The sequence below is a fragment of the Cyprinus carpio genome, chromosome B22 (genome assembly GCF_018340385.1).
Source record: "Cyprinus carpio isolate SPL01 chromosome B22, ASM1834038v1, whole genome shotgun sequence".
In the NCBI taxonomy this organism is placed as follows: domain Eukaryota; kingdom Metazoa; phylum Chordata; class Actinopteri; order Cypriniformes; family Cyprinidae; genus Cyprinus; species Cyprinus carpio.
The window spans coordinates 5166630-5185126 of NC_056618.1; the positions used below are offsets into that span (position 1 = coordinate 5166630).

Consider the following 18497-nt stretch of genomic DNA (forward strand, 5'->3'; position numbering starts at 1 on the left):
AAATCAAAAATGATGAAAATCACTTTGTTTAAACTCTGTATGTGCTGTTCAAGGTCTTTTGAGACCCCAAAAATGATGTTTGCTGAAATAATAAAAAAAAAAAAAATGTTCCCTTTATCTAAATATCTTGAGACTTTGTACGGTTGTCAACACTTGGTAGAAAATTAAATTGGATTGATATCTGGTTGTGTGTTAGTGTGAAAAAAAAAAACTCACTCTCTGGAGACCCACATTGAAATGAATGAGGAAATGATAAAATCAGAACTTTTTCTTCTTAATTTATCAAATAAAATCAATAAATCCACCACAATTCAGACCACAAAATACACAAAAATGAAGTGGCAACCCTTCCACACGTTCACAATGCAGAACGATTCCACCCCACCCACCCCCGACCAACACAACAATTATGCTTGCATACACACACACACCCAAAAAAACAACCATTAATAGGAGACTATAAAAATGTTGATTTGTCAAAAATGTCAGTCACGTACCCCCCCCCCCCCACCCCTCCCCCCCCCCAAAAATAATATAAAACAAACAAACATAATTTGTCAAAAATGTCTGAAGAGGTGACACCCAGCTCTTTTAATTTATTTTTATAAATATAAAAAAAAATCATAAATCCTTAAACTACAAAATGTGGAGTAAAAATATTAATAAACAGAGTAAAATTACATTTGTTAAAAAAACATTTAGTTTTAACATTTCGTTAAAAAACTATCTTTTGTTGGCTGTGTTCTCTGGAGACCCCAAACAGCACGAGTGTCCTCCCCAAACGAACAGCACATAAGAGTTAAACAAAACACTTTATACTCAATATCTCATGATGAATGTGTTCACATTATATTTGTGAAAGATTTTCTTCATCTTAATGATTTGTTTGTAAGATGATCTCTCTTCTTCTGTTTGTCTCTTTCTAGTCTTTATAACTGTGGCATTACAGATGTTTCTTCTTTAACTCAGTCTTTGACAAACACAAAAGCTCTGCAGTTTCTAAAAGAGCTTGATCTGAGACACAATAAGATTGGAGACTCAAAGCAGAAGCTCATTGATGTGCTACGAGACTCAAACTGTAAACTGTGAGTAAACTTCACTTTGTGATATTAAAGAGATTCATTTACCTCTGATATGTGAACAAATATATACTTTCAAATATTTGTGAAAAGAGTTTATCAAATTATCATCAAGCTTTATTTCAAAGGGTTTGTGTCTGAATGAAATGTAAAAAGCTGATAAAAATGTTGAACACAAAGGAGGAAAGAGAAGAAAAGCACACTGTCACAGCTTTAATACAGCAACAGCTGCTTTATTAATGACATCAGTAATAGTGAATCATTACAGTTTGAAATAGATTTGTTCAGATTGTAGGAAAACGCTGGTAAAATCAGAGCAGATTCAGCTTCAGCTCACAGTCGTCCAGCATCACATGATCAATGTCTCTGTCTCTTGTGTGTTTTACTCTGACAAGCAACACGTCACATTACTTTACACTTACTTTCTGTAAGAGATAATGTACCTCCAGCCGCTTGTTATCACAGAATAAACCCGACAGGGTGATCAGGACTTGTGTCCTCCTGAAGAGACTTATTCTGTGATAACATCCGGCTGCATGTGCATTATCACACTTATTATATGCTTTCTTGACACAGAAGTGAAGAATTTAGACACAATTTAGATTCAGCTAAACACTTCTCGTCAGTTAGCAAACAACTTTAACAACAAGAACCACACACTTACTGAAAGAATGTCTCCTCAAGTCTACTATTAACAGGAATCTCCTGCGGTTGGTTTAATCTGAATACATGATTTTAATGTAACTTAAAAAAAAAAAAAAAAAACCACAACTTGGTCCAGATAGTATAACTTTACTATTTATTGGACCAAACACAACAACATGTTAAACTAGAGGACAAACAGCTTTAACTGTGGTTTTTCCACTGAAAAACCTTGTGTTTTAAGACAATTTCTTTTTCATTTATATATATCTTTAGTTTTTGTTTCTTTCAACCTTGTAACTAACAGACAAACATTGAGAATGGATACTTTGTTCCAACATGTTTTAAAATATTTATTAAAGATCTGATTATCTTTTTTTTAACTGTGAATTAAAAATAGTAAACTGTTCCACTTTACAGTGTAGATAGATAGAGATGCAGTCACCAAAAGCTGATGAATGCTGTAATATCATAATGTGAAGTGTTCTTGTGAGGAGCAGAGTAAACATCAGCTGAAGATCCACAGAAGAGCTTCACTACTGTGTCTATGAGGATAAATAAATGTGTGATAAATGTGTAAATGTGATCCATACAGGTGAAGAGACTCAGACTTTACAAATGAAATAATGCAGCATGTGTGTTAGAAACATGATATTGAATGATTAATGTTGCTTTAGTATTCAAGGCAGATGATCATTGTGTTTAATGTAAAGCTGGAACAGAGGAGGAAAAGCTCAGATGAGTCTGTCTGGCTCTTCAGTTTAATAATATTTGTATTAAACTCATTCATAATGATTCAGATGTTTAAATGTGATTGTCAAGTGCAGCACTTTAATGTGTCAAAAGATATAAAGCAAATCTACAATGTGTGAAATTTCCATGTTACTTAAAACATTTCCCATGATCTATCTTACATTTTCTACACATTGTTATTCTATTTAATTCTATAATAAGTTAGCTCTGTGTCTGTCTGTTGCTAACAATCACAAATGCCTCTCATTACAACAAACAAAACAAAGCACAGAAACACACTGGATTGTGAGTTTCAGCACAACAGGGTTAACGGTCATTCTTTCATCTGAAACGGTCCAATTTTGGTATGGCAAGATGTCTTAAAATGCATTTCTCTTTTTAACATTTAAACTTAGACCACATTATTATATATGTCAAACAGTAGTAACAGTTTGGTATAATTACACACAGGACATAAAAGAAATTGTGTGTCAGCTGTGGTCTTAACAAGCCCTGCGTCTCAATGTTCACCCTATCCATCCTAAATAGTATGTGAGATTAGAAATAAGTGTGTCCCAAAGCATAGTATGCTGAAAAGAGTATGCCAAAAGTCCCCGGATGGTCATGCTTGTTCTGTTTCTCTCTGCAGATATGTGAGTAGCTCATATCAAGGCAAAGTTAAAAGGTAAAAAACTGTATTATTTAGAGATGTTTAAGATATATTTTGTGCTAAATTTCCTACACCTTCTCCCTTATTTTATTTATTCTCAGGGAGGTAAAGTAAGTCAAATCTGTTCTATCTCATAAGCGCTGAGTTCATATTCACAAAAAAACCGGTCACAGAAGACTGACTTCTCCGTGGTCTGTTCTTAGCTATAAATCAATGCCAGGGGAGGCAGACTTGTGGGTTTGATACACTACAAGTCAGTTTATTTATTACAATTAGTAAATATTCTACAACTACTGTATAAGTATTAAATAAAGTATAAATGTGAGTAAGTTCTCTGCTCAAGGCAATATATCAAGCGATGGTTCTGGAGCCGGAGAGCAGCAGCATCTGATTTTCATCATCACTTCAGTCTTTTATAGACAGCAGAGTGGATCCAGTGTCTTCTGACATCATACTGGAAATCCCCTCACAAGTGCTTTATAAAAGGCCTTGCATTTTCTCATTTTTTTTTTCTTCGGGATTCTTTGCTCTGCTGTCTTTTACACTTGATCTGAAACACAGCCGCTGAGGTGATGCCCAGCTTCTTTTCTCTTCAGCTCTCACTAATACATGTGTCAACTCTATGTGCTCTTGATTATACATGTTATAAACGATTTCTTAATAAATGCTTAAAACAACAAGTGTGCTGTTTTACTTAATACACCACTTTCTCAATAAAACAAATACAATAAAGTGTGGTGTCTTTCTTAATAAACCACTTTCTCAATAAAACAACTCTAGCTGAGACAGTTCCCTTAGTACTGAATGTATGATTTTATAAATTAAATAAACACCAAATTCAGTCCATTTTAATGCATTAAATGGTGGAACGAAGCTATTTAAAGCGAGATAGCGTATAAAATAACAGTATTAAGATCGGGGTTTTTTTGGGGATCTCTGATTCACAGCGATGTCGCGAACTATTTAGACTCTGTCGGTGAACGGCGCGGTTCACAGCAGCCTGCATCGCATCATCGCATCATCTTTCATCTTCTTCTGTGTCTTTACCGGCGTGATAGGCGGAGAGGCGAGAGGGGAGTTAATGTGCATTAGCGCCACCTATCTCTCAAGTGGAGGCATTGACACTAGGGCGCTGAATTGAGATGGTAGAGAGAGTGTTAGATGCTCGCACTTGGAGAGATAGGTTGGCGCTAATGGCCGATACCTTATAAAACCGTCTGTATAGCCCCACAAGTTACACAAAACACCCTGCATTTAGGAAAAAGTTAATTTAGTCAGGCCAAAAATTGTTAAAGAATATATATATATATAGATAGATTTTGTGGGGGATAATTTAGCAAATTATTGTGCATTTACAAAAACTTTGGTTTTATACGCCAAAATTAATGTAAAAATTATGGTATTTCGGAGAGGCCAAAATGATGACAACATGATTTGAATTTCAATTTTGTAAATCTGAATTGTAGTGTGATTTAACAATTGAAATATTTTGTGCATTTTATATATATATATATAATATATCGTATATATATATACTATATATATATATTATATATATATATATTATTGTTTATTTAATTACTTTGAATAATATAAGTTATAATTGGTTCATCAAGCATATACCAGCAGCGGCGGATGTCTACCCCAGTTGGCCAGAAACAAATTAAAAAGTTATGACCAATCTGAAAATTTACGAGCGTGAATCCTCCAATGTCTCGTACCTGCAGTGAATGCAGGCAGCACGAGAACGCGATTTGTTTAGGAAAACTTTCTGATGCTGCGCGAAGCGAGTGGGAACCGTGGCTACTCTGCAAGCGCGGGAGCAATTGCGCGTGCGCGGAAGGTGTCTCATTGTGAAACAGGAGTTTTAACTGTTGTTGGCGCAATCAGGGGCGGCAATGTCGATGCATACTGTATGCATTAGTGAGTGTGGTGGTGCTTATGGGGTAACGCTCTGGGACAGGGTGAGAATGAGGTGGGGGGGGCGGGGGTCACAGTATAGACACTACAAAAAAGACTGCACCACTGTATAGCCTATAATGTTAGTTACTTAGGTCTGACGTTTGTTCTGTGTAAAGCAGGCTACAAAAAAACTAATATTGATTTTAACGTCTGTCAAGAAAAACATTGTAAGTTAATTTGAATCTTACAGAAATGAAGAGGAAAGGTAGCATATGTAGTTTTTTCTCACCAAAGAGAATGGCGAGAGAAATAGAAAATGAACAACTGAGCAAGGTAGATGGAGAAGATGAGATGGAAGGAGAGAGAGAAGACAAAGATGAGGTGGAAGAGAAAAGGGCAACAGAAACGTGACACAGATAGAATACAAGGCCAAGGCGACCAGGGACAGGAGGGAGATGGGAGACCGACCATAGCTGTGAAGATATGGAGGGAGAGCATCACCAAGTTGAGGAGGGAGAAAGCGAGAGACAAGATAACGTGCAGGGCTCAGACAGTTGAAAGGGAAAGGAGAGAGCCTGGTCCATCACCAACAATCTCTCCAGAGTCGAGCTGGTGGCACATGGTATGGAAATTGTTGCTGAATAGTACACTAAGTTACATATGAATAAGAACAATAAATGACAAAGACAGACATTTGCTTAGAGATGCATCGATCCGATATGGAATTATATGAATAATTATGGAAAGTTGTCAGTGTGAAGGGGAGATGAGTTTTTATATTTTGTGTAGAATATATTTTAGATCTATTGCTCAGATTAAATAAAAAAATGAAACAAATGAACCGAAAAATACTCTCCCAGGCTAAAATGGTAGTGTGTGTTAACACAGTCTGATGGTTATAAACTAATCAAATGACACTCCTAATTGATTATGTTTTTACTAGTTGCAATATTGTATAATTAGTTTAGATGTAATTCAGTATGAATCTTTCCTCCCCACAGGGAGTCTCTCGAGTGTTTTTCTGTCTATGTTAGACCTGCTGGATAACCATAACCCCATCATTAAAAAAAGACTAAGCTAAAAATGCAAAATACACAAGTAAAACAATACAGAATGAAATACTTGAGTGCTTGGCTGCAATGGTCAAAGAAGAAATCATCCAGGAAGTTAAAACGAGCAAGCAGTTTTCAGTTATTGTTGATGAAACTAAAGATGTTCAGAAAAAAGAGCAAACGTCATTTGTTCTGAGATATTTTTACAACGGTGTGGTTCATGAAAGCTTTCTGGAGTTTGAAGTGGCAGAACACCTGGATGCTGCCGCCTTAAGTGACAAGATTATATTCTTCCTTGAGAAGCATGGGCTGGAGTACAAGAAAAAACCCTTGTAGGTCAGGGCTACGATGGCGCAGCAGTGATGGCGCGGGGCACAGGCAGGTGTTCAAGCAAAAATAAAAGAAGTAGCCAAACATGCCTTCTACGTTCACTGTAGTGCACACTGCTTGAACTTAGTTATAGTAGATGCTGTAAAAAGTGTGGCAGATGCAGGAAACTTTTTCCTCATTATTGGAACGACTGTATGTATTTCATGTCTGGGTCTTATGTACGTAACAAATGGCTGGAAGTGCAGCGGGAGATGTTTGATGGTGCACCAAGGGAACTCCAACAGCTAAGTGATACACGTTGGGCCTGTAGGCACATAGCATGTCGCAATGTTATGGACAGGTCGCCTGCAATAGTACAGGTGCTTGAAGAGATCGGATCTGAGAACCATCCACAAAGAGCTGTAGAAGCAAGAGGGATACTGGCTCAGACTGATCTGAATTTTGCTGGATCTCTTGTTCTGTTCAGAAAGGTCCTGAGTGACTCCAAGTTTTTATCAGACATGCTCCAGTCGAAAGCAGTGGACTATGCTAAAGCTGTTGAACTTATTGAAGCACTTAAAGAGACACTGGTCCAGTACCATAGTCAAGCCTCTTTTGAGGAAATGTGGAGTGAAACAACTTGATTTATGTCTACGAATGAAGTAACATTGATACAACTCAGCGAAAACCAAAGAGGCCAAGACAGACAGCTAAAGTGCTTTCAGGATACTGTCATCCACTGCACCTTGGGACAGCTTGTAGTTCCAGATAGCAAACACACTTTTTGTGTCTCTGTGTACTATCCAGTTCTGGATAACATGATTGGAGAAATAGGAAGAAGATTTTCTAACACAAATTGTAACATTATGCAGGGTGTCCAGGCACTAAATCTGTCAAGTCCAACTTTTTTGAGAAAGGAGGCTGTTCTGTTATTGGCGGAAGCTTATGATTCAAATATTTATGATCTCAAAAAACGAGTTACATCAGACGAGGAGAGTACTAGACAGACAAAAGGGGGAAAAGGAGAGTACCACTCTAATGGAGTTCACTCAGTTTTTGGAGCCATACCAGGATGTGTTTTTATGAGTTGTTCAGGTTGAGTAAAATAGCGGTTGTTTTACCTGTGAGCAGTGCATCCTGTGAACGAAGTTTTTCTCATCTCTCAGGCTCATAAAGACTTATTTGCGGTCAACTATGACAGAAAAGAGACTATCAAGTTTGGCTGTACTCAGCATTGAATCAAAACGCACAAGGGCGTTAGATCTAGATAAATTTGAGAAGCGTTTTGCTGAGCAACATGGAAATCGCCGCATTCAGCTGTTATAGGCATGACAACTTCATGTTATGTTCACCGGTGAGCCTTTAAAAAGCTGTTAAAATGACCTCAACAGAATCTGTACTTTAAATTTCTGTGTTTATATCTGGTTTTGGCAACTGAGAACCTTTAATAAAACCAAAATTGTGAGAAACAAAGTTAAAAAATGTGCCACTGGTGTAAATGGTGTAAATCCTGCTGAATATGAAGCAGTGTTGTTATTGTTTTTTTTTTTATGTTTCTTATTTTGTATATACAAGTCACAGTCAAAAAAACAGTTTGCTTCCCCTCTCACACATCTGCCACTCATCACCTGTGTCTTAACCTTAATGCCTTTCCTGTGATAATGCCCCTTACTTCCATCACACTTCTATCTCCTATTAAGTGAGATCACATTGTATGGTCACTTATTCCTTATATGAACTGTTTCAAATGCAAGACATTGATTGCATGAGATTAAGTTTGTAAATGGCAGCCTGTGCCCTTTTGTAGTGTGTACATATAGTATTTATCATCAAACTGTGATAACTGTGACTAAATTCAGTATATATACGTCTGCCATATGTTGCCACCCCTCAAAAATTCCTGCCCCCTTCTCGCCACCACATCAATATTTTTCTAGATCCGCCCCTGCATACCAGACATAGGTCAAAACATTGACGAATTTGGCTGAATTAAAAGCTAGAAGTGGTACTAAATAAAGAACCGTTTGGGAGGCGAAAGAGCCGGTTTTTGCTGAGCCGAGCCAAATGATCCGGTTCCCTAAAAAGAGCCAGAATTCCCATCACTAATAATGTCACCACAATGAATATAAGAATCACAAAATTACGACGCTGCGACGAATATGGTCCGGTCCAGTTACACCATCACAACATTACTGTGTTAGCTGGGAATAACATCAGCAATCTCATGCGTTTCATGTCAAAGACTATTTCTATTCATATCCAGCGCGTGCTCACAGTCAGAGACTGTTTCTAGACGCTTCATCCAGCAGGAGCCGCGTCTCAGCCTTTTTGTTCTTGTTGTCTTATTGGAGACGTTCATGCACTAAAATGTAGTTCAATCATTTGAGTGTATTCTTCAGGCCTTCATTACTGTTATATACCTAGTGAACAGTTAAAATATGAGGATTGTGTAAGTGCAACATAACTTGAATTTCAGAAAACATCGATCTAGGCCTCTGCACTTTTTCTGGCCAAAATAAACTCACATGTATGTGTTTCAGATAATGTTTCTGCAATCAAAAAAGCCACTGTTCTCGTTAACATTTACAGCAAATTTTACAAATTTAGCAAAAATACAAACTGATCTCATTTCCAACTGAATAAATCAGATTTACAGGCCACTGTTCTCATTAACATTTACAGCTTTGTATGTATGAATGTATTGTTTCTGAGTCAAAATGAAAAGCTCCCTGCAGGAAATGTTGCTCCAGACTGTCTGTCCTGCTGTTCTGAAAGCAAAACTGTGCTGGTGAAGCTAGCTGACCAGTGTGTGTTTCTTGTGAAAGTGCTTGACCACACAAGCAGTGTTGAGGAGACAAGCATTTCTTTTTTTATTTATTTCTTTTTTTTTTTGCATTTCTACATTTCATTGATCTCCAGGAAGTTGTGGCCTATACTGGAGTTCAAAGAGTCAATGTTCAGAGTTTGAATTCTTCAGAAAGAAGGATCTAGATGGTCACATGTGCTGATTCTGACTGACAGGAGAGTTTCACATCACTTTACTACAGAGCCGCCTCACATCAGCTCATCTGTCCTTTCATTACTGAACCAGTTTGTCTCTTCAGATTGGTGGCAGACTGAAACCTCTGACTATGTTTGACAGATTTTGGTTCTGTTTGTGTTTGTGGCGTCTGGTCGGTGAGTTTGAAATGTGTATTTTTTTAAATATCTCTGTTTGTTTTTCTAAATGTCCTTTATGTAAAAACACTGAAGCTCAAACAGCAGCAGCTTTAGTTTCAGTCGTGACGAGATTCTCATCTGAAGTCAAAGTGTTTTCTGTGTATGATGTGGAGCTCAAATCAACTTCAGTTCAGAGTTTTATTAAAAATCACCACAAAGATACAATTATTAATCCACACACCAGTTTGCGTCTGTTGTGCCATCTGGGATATTATTCTTCTGAAATGTTAATTCCAAACTATTTACTTTAGCAAACCATCAAGTTATTTTAAAGTCTTTTTGTGTTTGTTCTTCAGGTGTGTTCGGTGAGTCGTCTCAGTGATGGAGGGACATTCAGTCTTCATAAAAGGATGCTAATGATGTGATTCAGTGGATGTTCAGATATAAAAGCATATACATGATCTCAGTTTGATGTGTTTATTCCTCAGACTCTGAACACTGTTGTGCTTCTACTGAAGCTGTGATCTGATTGGTCCTCTCTGCTCTGGTGGGCGTGGCTACTGTCATTCTTCTGGTTATGACATCAGATCCAGAAGAGCTGAACAGGATGGAGCACATATTCACACATCAGTTACATGAATAATGATGTCATTTCTCATAAGATACTGCATATATGAATATTTGTGAGATTTAGTAATTTATTCCTCTATTTGTTCATTTTTCTCAGGAAGTGTTGAAATCTAAAGCAGAATGCTGAACTTTAAAGGTTCTTCAAGTGTGTTTTAGTGTCTTTGTCATAATAAATAATGATGATTATTTGAGCTGGCACTCTTTCTTTTAGTGTCAGATAAAAAAAAACAAAAAATCAATTTGTAAAGCTTTATTGTTTATTTTTCTCTCAGATAGGCCTACATAAAACAAAGTAATAAAGAGACACACAGATCTCACTTTACTACTGCTGTCCATTAGCCGTCTGTATTTGCTTGTTTTTGTCAATAAAGTCTGACAAAGAGTCTCTCCATGTTTTATTACATTTATTATGTTGAGCGTCTCCTGGAAGAATACAAGCTGTGTATATTTTATCAGTATTATTTGTTTTTAACTCAATGGGCGTGAAATGAAACTGTGTGAACCCCAAGCTGTGTGTGTTGTCTTTTTTAAGAAATTTGTTTTTATAGACATAAAAAATATTGTTTAGGGCAAGTTATTTATTTTTCATTGGCTCAAATTAAAAAAATATAGATGTGAATCATTACCCTAAATTCTTTTAATTTGATGAATAAAACATTTTTCAGTGTAATTTCCAAGTTAAAACTATATCAGTTGTTTTATTTTTCCAATTTGTTAAACTAGAAAATTAAGAAAAAAAGCAAACAAATAAAGGAACATTCATGCAATTTTCTGTTTTATAAGCTGAAACACTAAAATAAACACTGAATAAATTAAACAGGGGGAAGTCGTGGCCTAACGGTTAGAGAGCCAGACTCCCAATCCATGGGTTGTGAGGAAGTCGTGGCCTAACGGTTAGAGAGCCAGACTCCCAATCCATGGGTTGTGAGTTCGAGTCTCGGGCCGGCAGAAATTGTAGGTGTGGGGGAGTGCATGTACAGTGCTCTCTCCACCCTCAATACCACGACTGAGGTGTCCTTGAGCAAGGCATTGAACCCCAAATGTTCCCAGGGCGCCGCAGCATAAATGGCTGCCCACTGCTCCGGGTGTGTGTGTTTCACGCTGTGTGTGTGCACTTTGGATGGGTTAAAAGCAGAGCACCAATTCCGAGTATGGGTCACCATACTTGGCTGTATCTCACTTTCACTTTCGAACTAGTTTTAACAGTTTATCTCAGAAAACAAAACACATTACCTGCTGAATAAAATATAAAGTGCTTTTCAAACACTTAGTCCAGGTGCAGGGCATAAATCAGTCTGAAAAATGGACATAGAAGGCCTGAGATCGGTCGGTTCATCCATTACAAAGTTTTCTTCAGATGCTTCCTGCTCTAGATGGGTTAGATGTGGATTGATCAACACTGAGGACTCTTACTGGAGTCTGTCCTGTCAGCTGCATCCTAACAGAGGAAGAAACAGATCCATAAAGACATGATCAAGTCAGTTAGATAATGCTGTTGTCATATACTCAAGATCATATGCTGCCTTCACACTGTGTTCTGCTCAGAGCTGTTCATGTCCTTGGACCGGGAACTGTGTGTTTCTATGGCAACACTATCGACGGCCTAAATTAAATCTGCAGCAGTCCGGTACAGTCACGTGATACAAGTAGAAGCTCTCAGAAAATTCCCAGATTACAGATGATAATTATGAGTTCTACAAGGACATGAATTCTTGTTCCAAGCTGTAATCTTGTAATTATGGCAAATACAACATGTGATGAATGCACTTCTACACACCTGGTTTACTGTAAGAAGAGCTGCCTTTGGGTGATGTCAGGCTTGTCCTTCACAACTTTTCTGTGAAGAGCAAACATTACAGTTACAGTCTTTATGAGGGCATCTGACTTAAGGGTTTACATTTAATTGTGCAGTGTACCTGTCAATAAAGTGCTCCTCCTCAGAACAGGTCTCAGTTAACACACATGACATACAGCTGATCTGGAGCTCTGCTGTGAGGAGCCAGAAGTGTACAGTTTAGTGCAGAAAGTCATTTAAATATATGTACACGCCTGATGTGAACAACGACATTGTTTCATTCTTGTATAACACTTCCATGTTTGAACACAGAGACAGGGTTTCACAGACAGGGCTTAGCTTAAACCAGGACTAGGACTTGGTTAAATCAGGATATTTAAATAACTAATATAAAAGTGTCTTAAGAACTTTACTGGTGTGCGTCTTGAGACATGACAATGGCGCTGACATATTTTAAGATGTGCCAGTACAAGATATTATCAGTTAAGACAGCTTGAAAACATGTATTTTAGTCTGAAACTTGTCTGTGAAACCGGGGGATAATGTTTATATACCATTAACTGTGCTCTCTTTTCAGTTATGAGGGCCATACTTACACTTCCAAAGCATCTCTTCCATTTCTTCTTCCTTCAAAAACAAGAAAAGGGCTAATGTTAAGAGGGCTCTGAACCTAGATAGAACAGAATTCATGTATTTATATAGCGTTAATTACTTTAAAACTTACTCTTTCAAGCAACAGTCATGTCTATTAAACGCGCGGTCGTTAAATTTATTGCACTCTCAATATTAGCGCCACCCATCATCTCTCCTCCACTGTATGAGTAAAATTAACTTAACAGTTACACTCCTCATAAACAACATCGAGTGAAAAAGAAAAAGGCGAAAATAATCTCATCTCAGTGGATCTCGCTGGCGTGAAAAAACTACTTAACTAACGGACATAGGCGTAATTTGCGGGTGGGACATGTCCCCACCACTTTTTGCCAGGGTGAAATTGTCCCAGTGTTGGGTAAGTTACTTTCAAAAAGTAATTAATTACTATTACTAATTGCATCATAAATATTGTATTTAAATTACATTACTAATTACTCTGTCTGAAAAGTAACTTAGTTACTCAATAAGTAACTTAATTATTCAAATCGCTAATTAGGCTACATCTTAAAATCCCTATAAACCTTAATAGAAATTAAACTCTACAATATTTCAATTTGAGTCAAACATAGAATAATTTAGCCTTTTAGCTTTAAAACAACTGTAATACTTCAACATTTTTATAAAAAAAAAAAAAAAAAAAAAATAAACCCTCTTTGGTTAACAAATAGAAATACTCTGAATAATAACATATCTGAATAACAAAAAAGCTTAAGAAAAGTTAAACAATACATTTCAGTTTGGCAAGATGTTCAGGAAAAAGCACCGGCAAAGTGATTATGAACGTTTCGGGGGGAAAGAAGACATTTGAATTATTTATTAATAAACTAGTGCTTTCTGAGTCAGTGTCGGGTGCAAAGGTGAGGTTGCCGAATGCCGACGCTGACTCGCCATCTCCACATGGACGTGCCTTTAATAGAAATGCACCTTTCATACGGACTACAAAATTAAAGAATATTACAAAATCGAGTGGTTAAGTTTTCCTGATATTTATTTTATTATTCATATAAAAATAATAATTTATGATAAATAAATGTACTATTAATTGCAGGTTTCCAGACTGCGACCGAGCTAATTTTGTGAGCAGTAGCACTGGTGCGACAACCGCATTCTTCAACGCATAAAAACTGCAATTTCTGTTGCATATGAGAAACATCAAACACAACTCAGAGCTTCGAGTGTATAGAGGGAGAGCGGGCCACAAAGTAACACTTTTTGACTTTCTCAGTTTGTGTGTATCCACATGGGGCTCAGAATATATATATATATTATCTATATATATATATATATATATATATATATAATAGTTTGATATATATATATATTATCCACAGTAATTTTTATACTTGTCTAGTATAAATATGTCGCTTTGTTTCATAATTACAGTGTATACGTTTTTCTTTATTTACCGTCAGAAAATGGAAGTGAAATGTGGCAACATGCCCCGTAGATACATTGTAAGATCTGAGGGGCACATTGTAACATGACCATATGACAACATAAAATAAAATAAAAAATAAAAAAAAAAATATACAAATATAAAACATCAATAAAATAAAAAATAAAAAAATCTGATTTTAGAGTTTGACAATGAACACATTGCAACCAATGCTTGGGACGGCCCACATAAACGAGCAAAAATGCTTTACATGTTTTGAAATAATAATTACTAAACATTAAACATTGACTGTTAGTCTTTATTCGCCTGTTTCTCGTTGTTTCTCATTAAAATTCATTAAAGTAAATACTGTAAATTACATTGCTAATGTCATAGAATAACACATTGTAACGCAGTGTTACAACATACTCTATCTGCGCAACTGGAATTTAAAACTGGTTAGTGTCTTCTACTAGTTATCAAAACATAAAAAAAATTGCAAACCTTGCTCTTGACCAACTCAGAAAGTTCGACCAGAGGGAAGAATGAGCGCTGAATTGTCCAGCTCCCCGTCAGTGATCTAGCACCCCCTCAGCACCTCCGTTCAAAATTTTCTGGTACATTGATGTATTTTAAAAAAGAAAAAAACGTTACCCAACCCAAAACTAAACAAAACCCCAATAAAATAAGTTAATAAAAAAAAAAAATAAAAAAAAGATTCGCGCTGTCCCCATCACCACTTAAAAAAAAAAAGACACGCCACTGTTAACGGATGAGAAACAACTATTTTCGGCGATCACAAACAGTCTCTCGAGGAAAAGAAAGAGCAATAAAAGGTTAATGGCGGAAAATAACGTCCATATAACTTACCTAAAACAAAGTTTCCAGCTGCTCATCCACAGCTCGGTGAGTTCACACACAATCACATTACTGTGAGAGAATGGAGTCGTTAACAGACTCGCAGCAGCATGATATAAACTAAATCATATGAGTTCATCTAACCTGATATTTTACATTCCTCAAAACAAATATATCTTAGTTGAGCTCTTAATGAAAAATATTTTGAACTAAAAGAATACTACTAGAAAAATAAAACAAATAATGGTAAATTAAACTAAAACAAAAAATAAAAATTATAAAAAACACCTTCAAAAATCATTTTTTTTTTCAGTGTATATCTGGCCTCTTATATTGATCTTCATTTTCCCAATAACAATCATGAACTCTTTAATCCAAATTTGACCTTTGTCTGGTTTCAACACATCTTCTCTAAAGCACCATATCTTTTATAATATCAATGTTGGGGCCAAATTTTAATACTCTGCTTCAACACAGTGGTAAGGTACTGCCTACATTTCTGCCATACTCATTGAATATCTGTCCATGTGAGAACAGATAAAGGCAGATCTCTCCCATCTCTCACACTTTTTACAGTCTAATGATTGAGATTCGAGTCTCAAACAAGAGCTTTTTCTTCTGTGTTCCTGGGGTTTCTCTTCATCATATCCAGCAATGTCTCTGTCTATGCATTGTCGGAAAATAAAATTGTATTATTATTATTTTATTATTATTATTAGTTGTGGATTTCTTCTTGAAATGGATATATATAGCACTTATCTTATCCACTTCTCTTTTGTTTTCTGATTGTGATGCAGGATTTTGAGGACAGTTGTAAAGACAGGAATATGATATATCAAAATATTAGAGAATAAATTACATTGAGAGTAAATTAGACAGCTGTGATATTTGTCATTTAAACTTAAATTACATAAAAAACAGTGTTATAAATGTTGAATGAGAGTACAGAAAGACTGTAAATAATGAAGAAGACTCTAAATTCATTAGTCAGTCTAATATTTCCTTAAATGTAGGATTTAAAATACATAAATTATAACTAAATATTTGATTGTAAAATTATAAAAATGTTAATTTCAGCTGTAAATAAGAGGGTAAAGTGCGGTTTTGTCTTTTTCAAACCCATAAGTTTCTGAGTTACGTCTCAGTTTTCTCTTTTAATAGACGTTAGATTCAAACTATTTAAATCTTAAATGACAGATTGTGAAAAGCACATTTATCTACATAACAGTGACCTGTAAAAAACTGAACAGAGATGATAAATTCAGAAAAATAAGATGAAAATAACCTGGGGCCATTTTCTATTTGTATGTAGAAACTGAAAGTTCATTATACTTAATTTGAGTTCTGAACTAATTCAATGAATTATACATTTCATATATCTTAATATTCCATCATAACCTACAGAATAACCGAATGAAAATCATTTCAATCTGAATTCATAGACTTTTGCTGTAATGAAAGAAATGTAATGAAATTTCTTCAAATAAACACAAGACTGTATATAATTCTGTTGTATAGCATATAATCATTACCTTTCAGATTGATATGTTTGGTTTGGATTATTTGATATGATTATGTCATTATTCATTAACCCTTCAAAGTTGACAAATGTAGCAGAAGGAGGTGAATGGAGAAGATTGAGAGGAGAATATGAAGAAACAGCAGGTGGCGCTAGTTGCACTGTTTTAGTTTGGGATCTGCTGTTAGAAGGAAGAAAGAAGGAGAAAGCAGGTGTGTTTGTGCTTCACATTCCTGTCCCGTTGGTGGCGCTGCTGCACGAGATCTGTTGTTAAACTGGGACCAGAGCCGTCTACGGAGAGCCTTCCCACTCCCTATTAAGTCTATTGTACCCCAATTTTGGGTTGCAGTTCCACCAGAGTTCCACTGGGGGCGATCGCCATGAGTGCAAACTGAATGAAGGGGAGTCTATGGGCTTAGACGCTGAAATTTGTCCCTTTCACCCGATTGCCCGTTGAGAAATCTCAGATCTGATTGGTAAGGCGTTTTGCAAGTTCAACATGGGTTTATCGGTCGAAGTGTGAATGATCTCTCGCGATCTGGGGGGGGAAGTAGGGTGCCATAAAGTACGTACTGTAGTACAATAGACAAATAATATTATTTATTATTATTATTATTATTATTTTAATTGAACAGCAAGTTGTCTTGCAACCTGACATGTTTTCAAGTATCATTAGGATACATAAAATATAAGGTTATTTTTGAGATCACAGATTAATGTACAGACTGTTTATATACTTAGACTTGATGTCTAATGGAATTATAATGAAGTGGTGTGGTATATGTTGTGAAGTTTGGAATTGTATTCACAAGATATTTGCCAATTAGTCATTATGCAAATTGGACATTTAAACAAGGCAACACTTGAAAATCTCCATTCTATTACAGCATGTGATTCACTTGCAAACATGCAAGAAAGCATGTAGACAAGCTGCTATCCTTTTAAGATGATATGCCTATTCATAAAATGAATGGTCAAATGAACACAGAGACCTCAATACTTGGTACACCACACACAATGACGGTAACAATCAGTGAATAGTGTTTGAGTATGAATGGTCATTTTGAGTAGAAAATGAACTCCAGGTGTCACAAAACAGTATTGTTACTAAAACAAACAACAACTAACAACTAAACTAAACAACTAACAACAAAAGCAACCATAAAACAGTGTACATTTTTAATTATTCATGCCCCACTGCATGATGGGAAATATGGGATCATAACTTTGATATTTATGTAAAGAATCCTTGTAAACATAACAAACGGTTCTAAGTAAAATATACTTATGAGTTTTTTAACTTTAATTTCTACTTAGGCAGTTTCCATTTGAATTTACGTATGTATTTAAGTAAATTAAATAAAAACGAAACCTCAAGTAGCTTATTGAATTAAACGTGATATTTTGAAGTAAAAAGACAAAATAGTATTTGTTTGTAAAATTTACTTAACTGATGCTATCTTTATTTACAAGTTCAAAAAATCACTTTTTACAGTGTACACCATATTATGACAGTCAGATGCGTTTTAAAGGCCTCATGATATACATGACTGAGATTGAGTATGGAGGGTGCAAGAATGAATAATGTGTTCATTGTCTGCAAAGTTTATTAAAACCGTGACGGCTCATATGTGATATATATGCCCCTGGGACCTCTGGGCAGCTGGCGAGGTTTAAATAAAAGTGTTATCTTTAAAACATTTTGTTTTGACTTCTGAAACTCTGAGCATTATTCCTGAAAGACTGAGAAGACTACACCAAAAGAAGAAATGGCTTCTGGAACAACTTGACTCTAAGAGATTTAAAATTTTTATCTCATTTGTTTCTACTTTTACTCACTTTTTTATTTGCTTCACAAAGAATTAAAAACTTCTTAATAACTACAGCTTTTATTGTCTGTTTTTGATTTTCTGCTGATTCTGCTAGCATGAAGAATAAATGATTCCATATTTCTTGTAAAATCTAAAAGCCACAAACTATTAGTCTATAATTGATTTTTGGGCTTTCAAGTCATTTTGTAAAACGACAGTTATGGAAAAGTTAAAGTTAAAGACTTCAGTCTCCTCCCAAAGGTGTCCATATCTGCTTTACATAAGCCTGGAATACACTATTTTTTGGCCT

General features: G+C 35.8%; 2 protein-coding genes across 2 annotated transcripts in view; one reads left to right on the top strand and one right to left on the bottom strand.

Moving 5' to 3' along the window:
* LOC109084161 (NACHT, LRR and PYD domains-containing protein 12-like) overlaps window positions 1-18497 on the bottom strand; it is a 941455-nt gene that overhangs the window by 789193 nt on the left and 133765 nt on the right.
* The window catches only part of LOC109062727 (NACHT, LRR and PYD domains-containing protein 12-like), a 314849-nt gene that overhangs the window by 44569 nt on the left and 251783 nt on the right, over window positions 1-18497 (top strand). Inside the window, 1 exon segment of the mRNA XM_042748939.1 lies at window positions 7654-7668. Coding sequence (XP_042604873.1) covers window positions 7654-7668 — 15 coding nt within the window.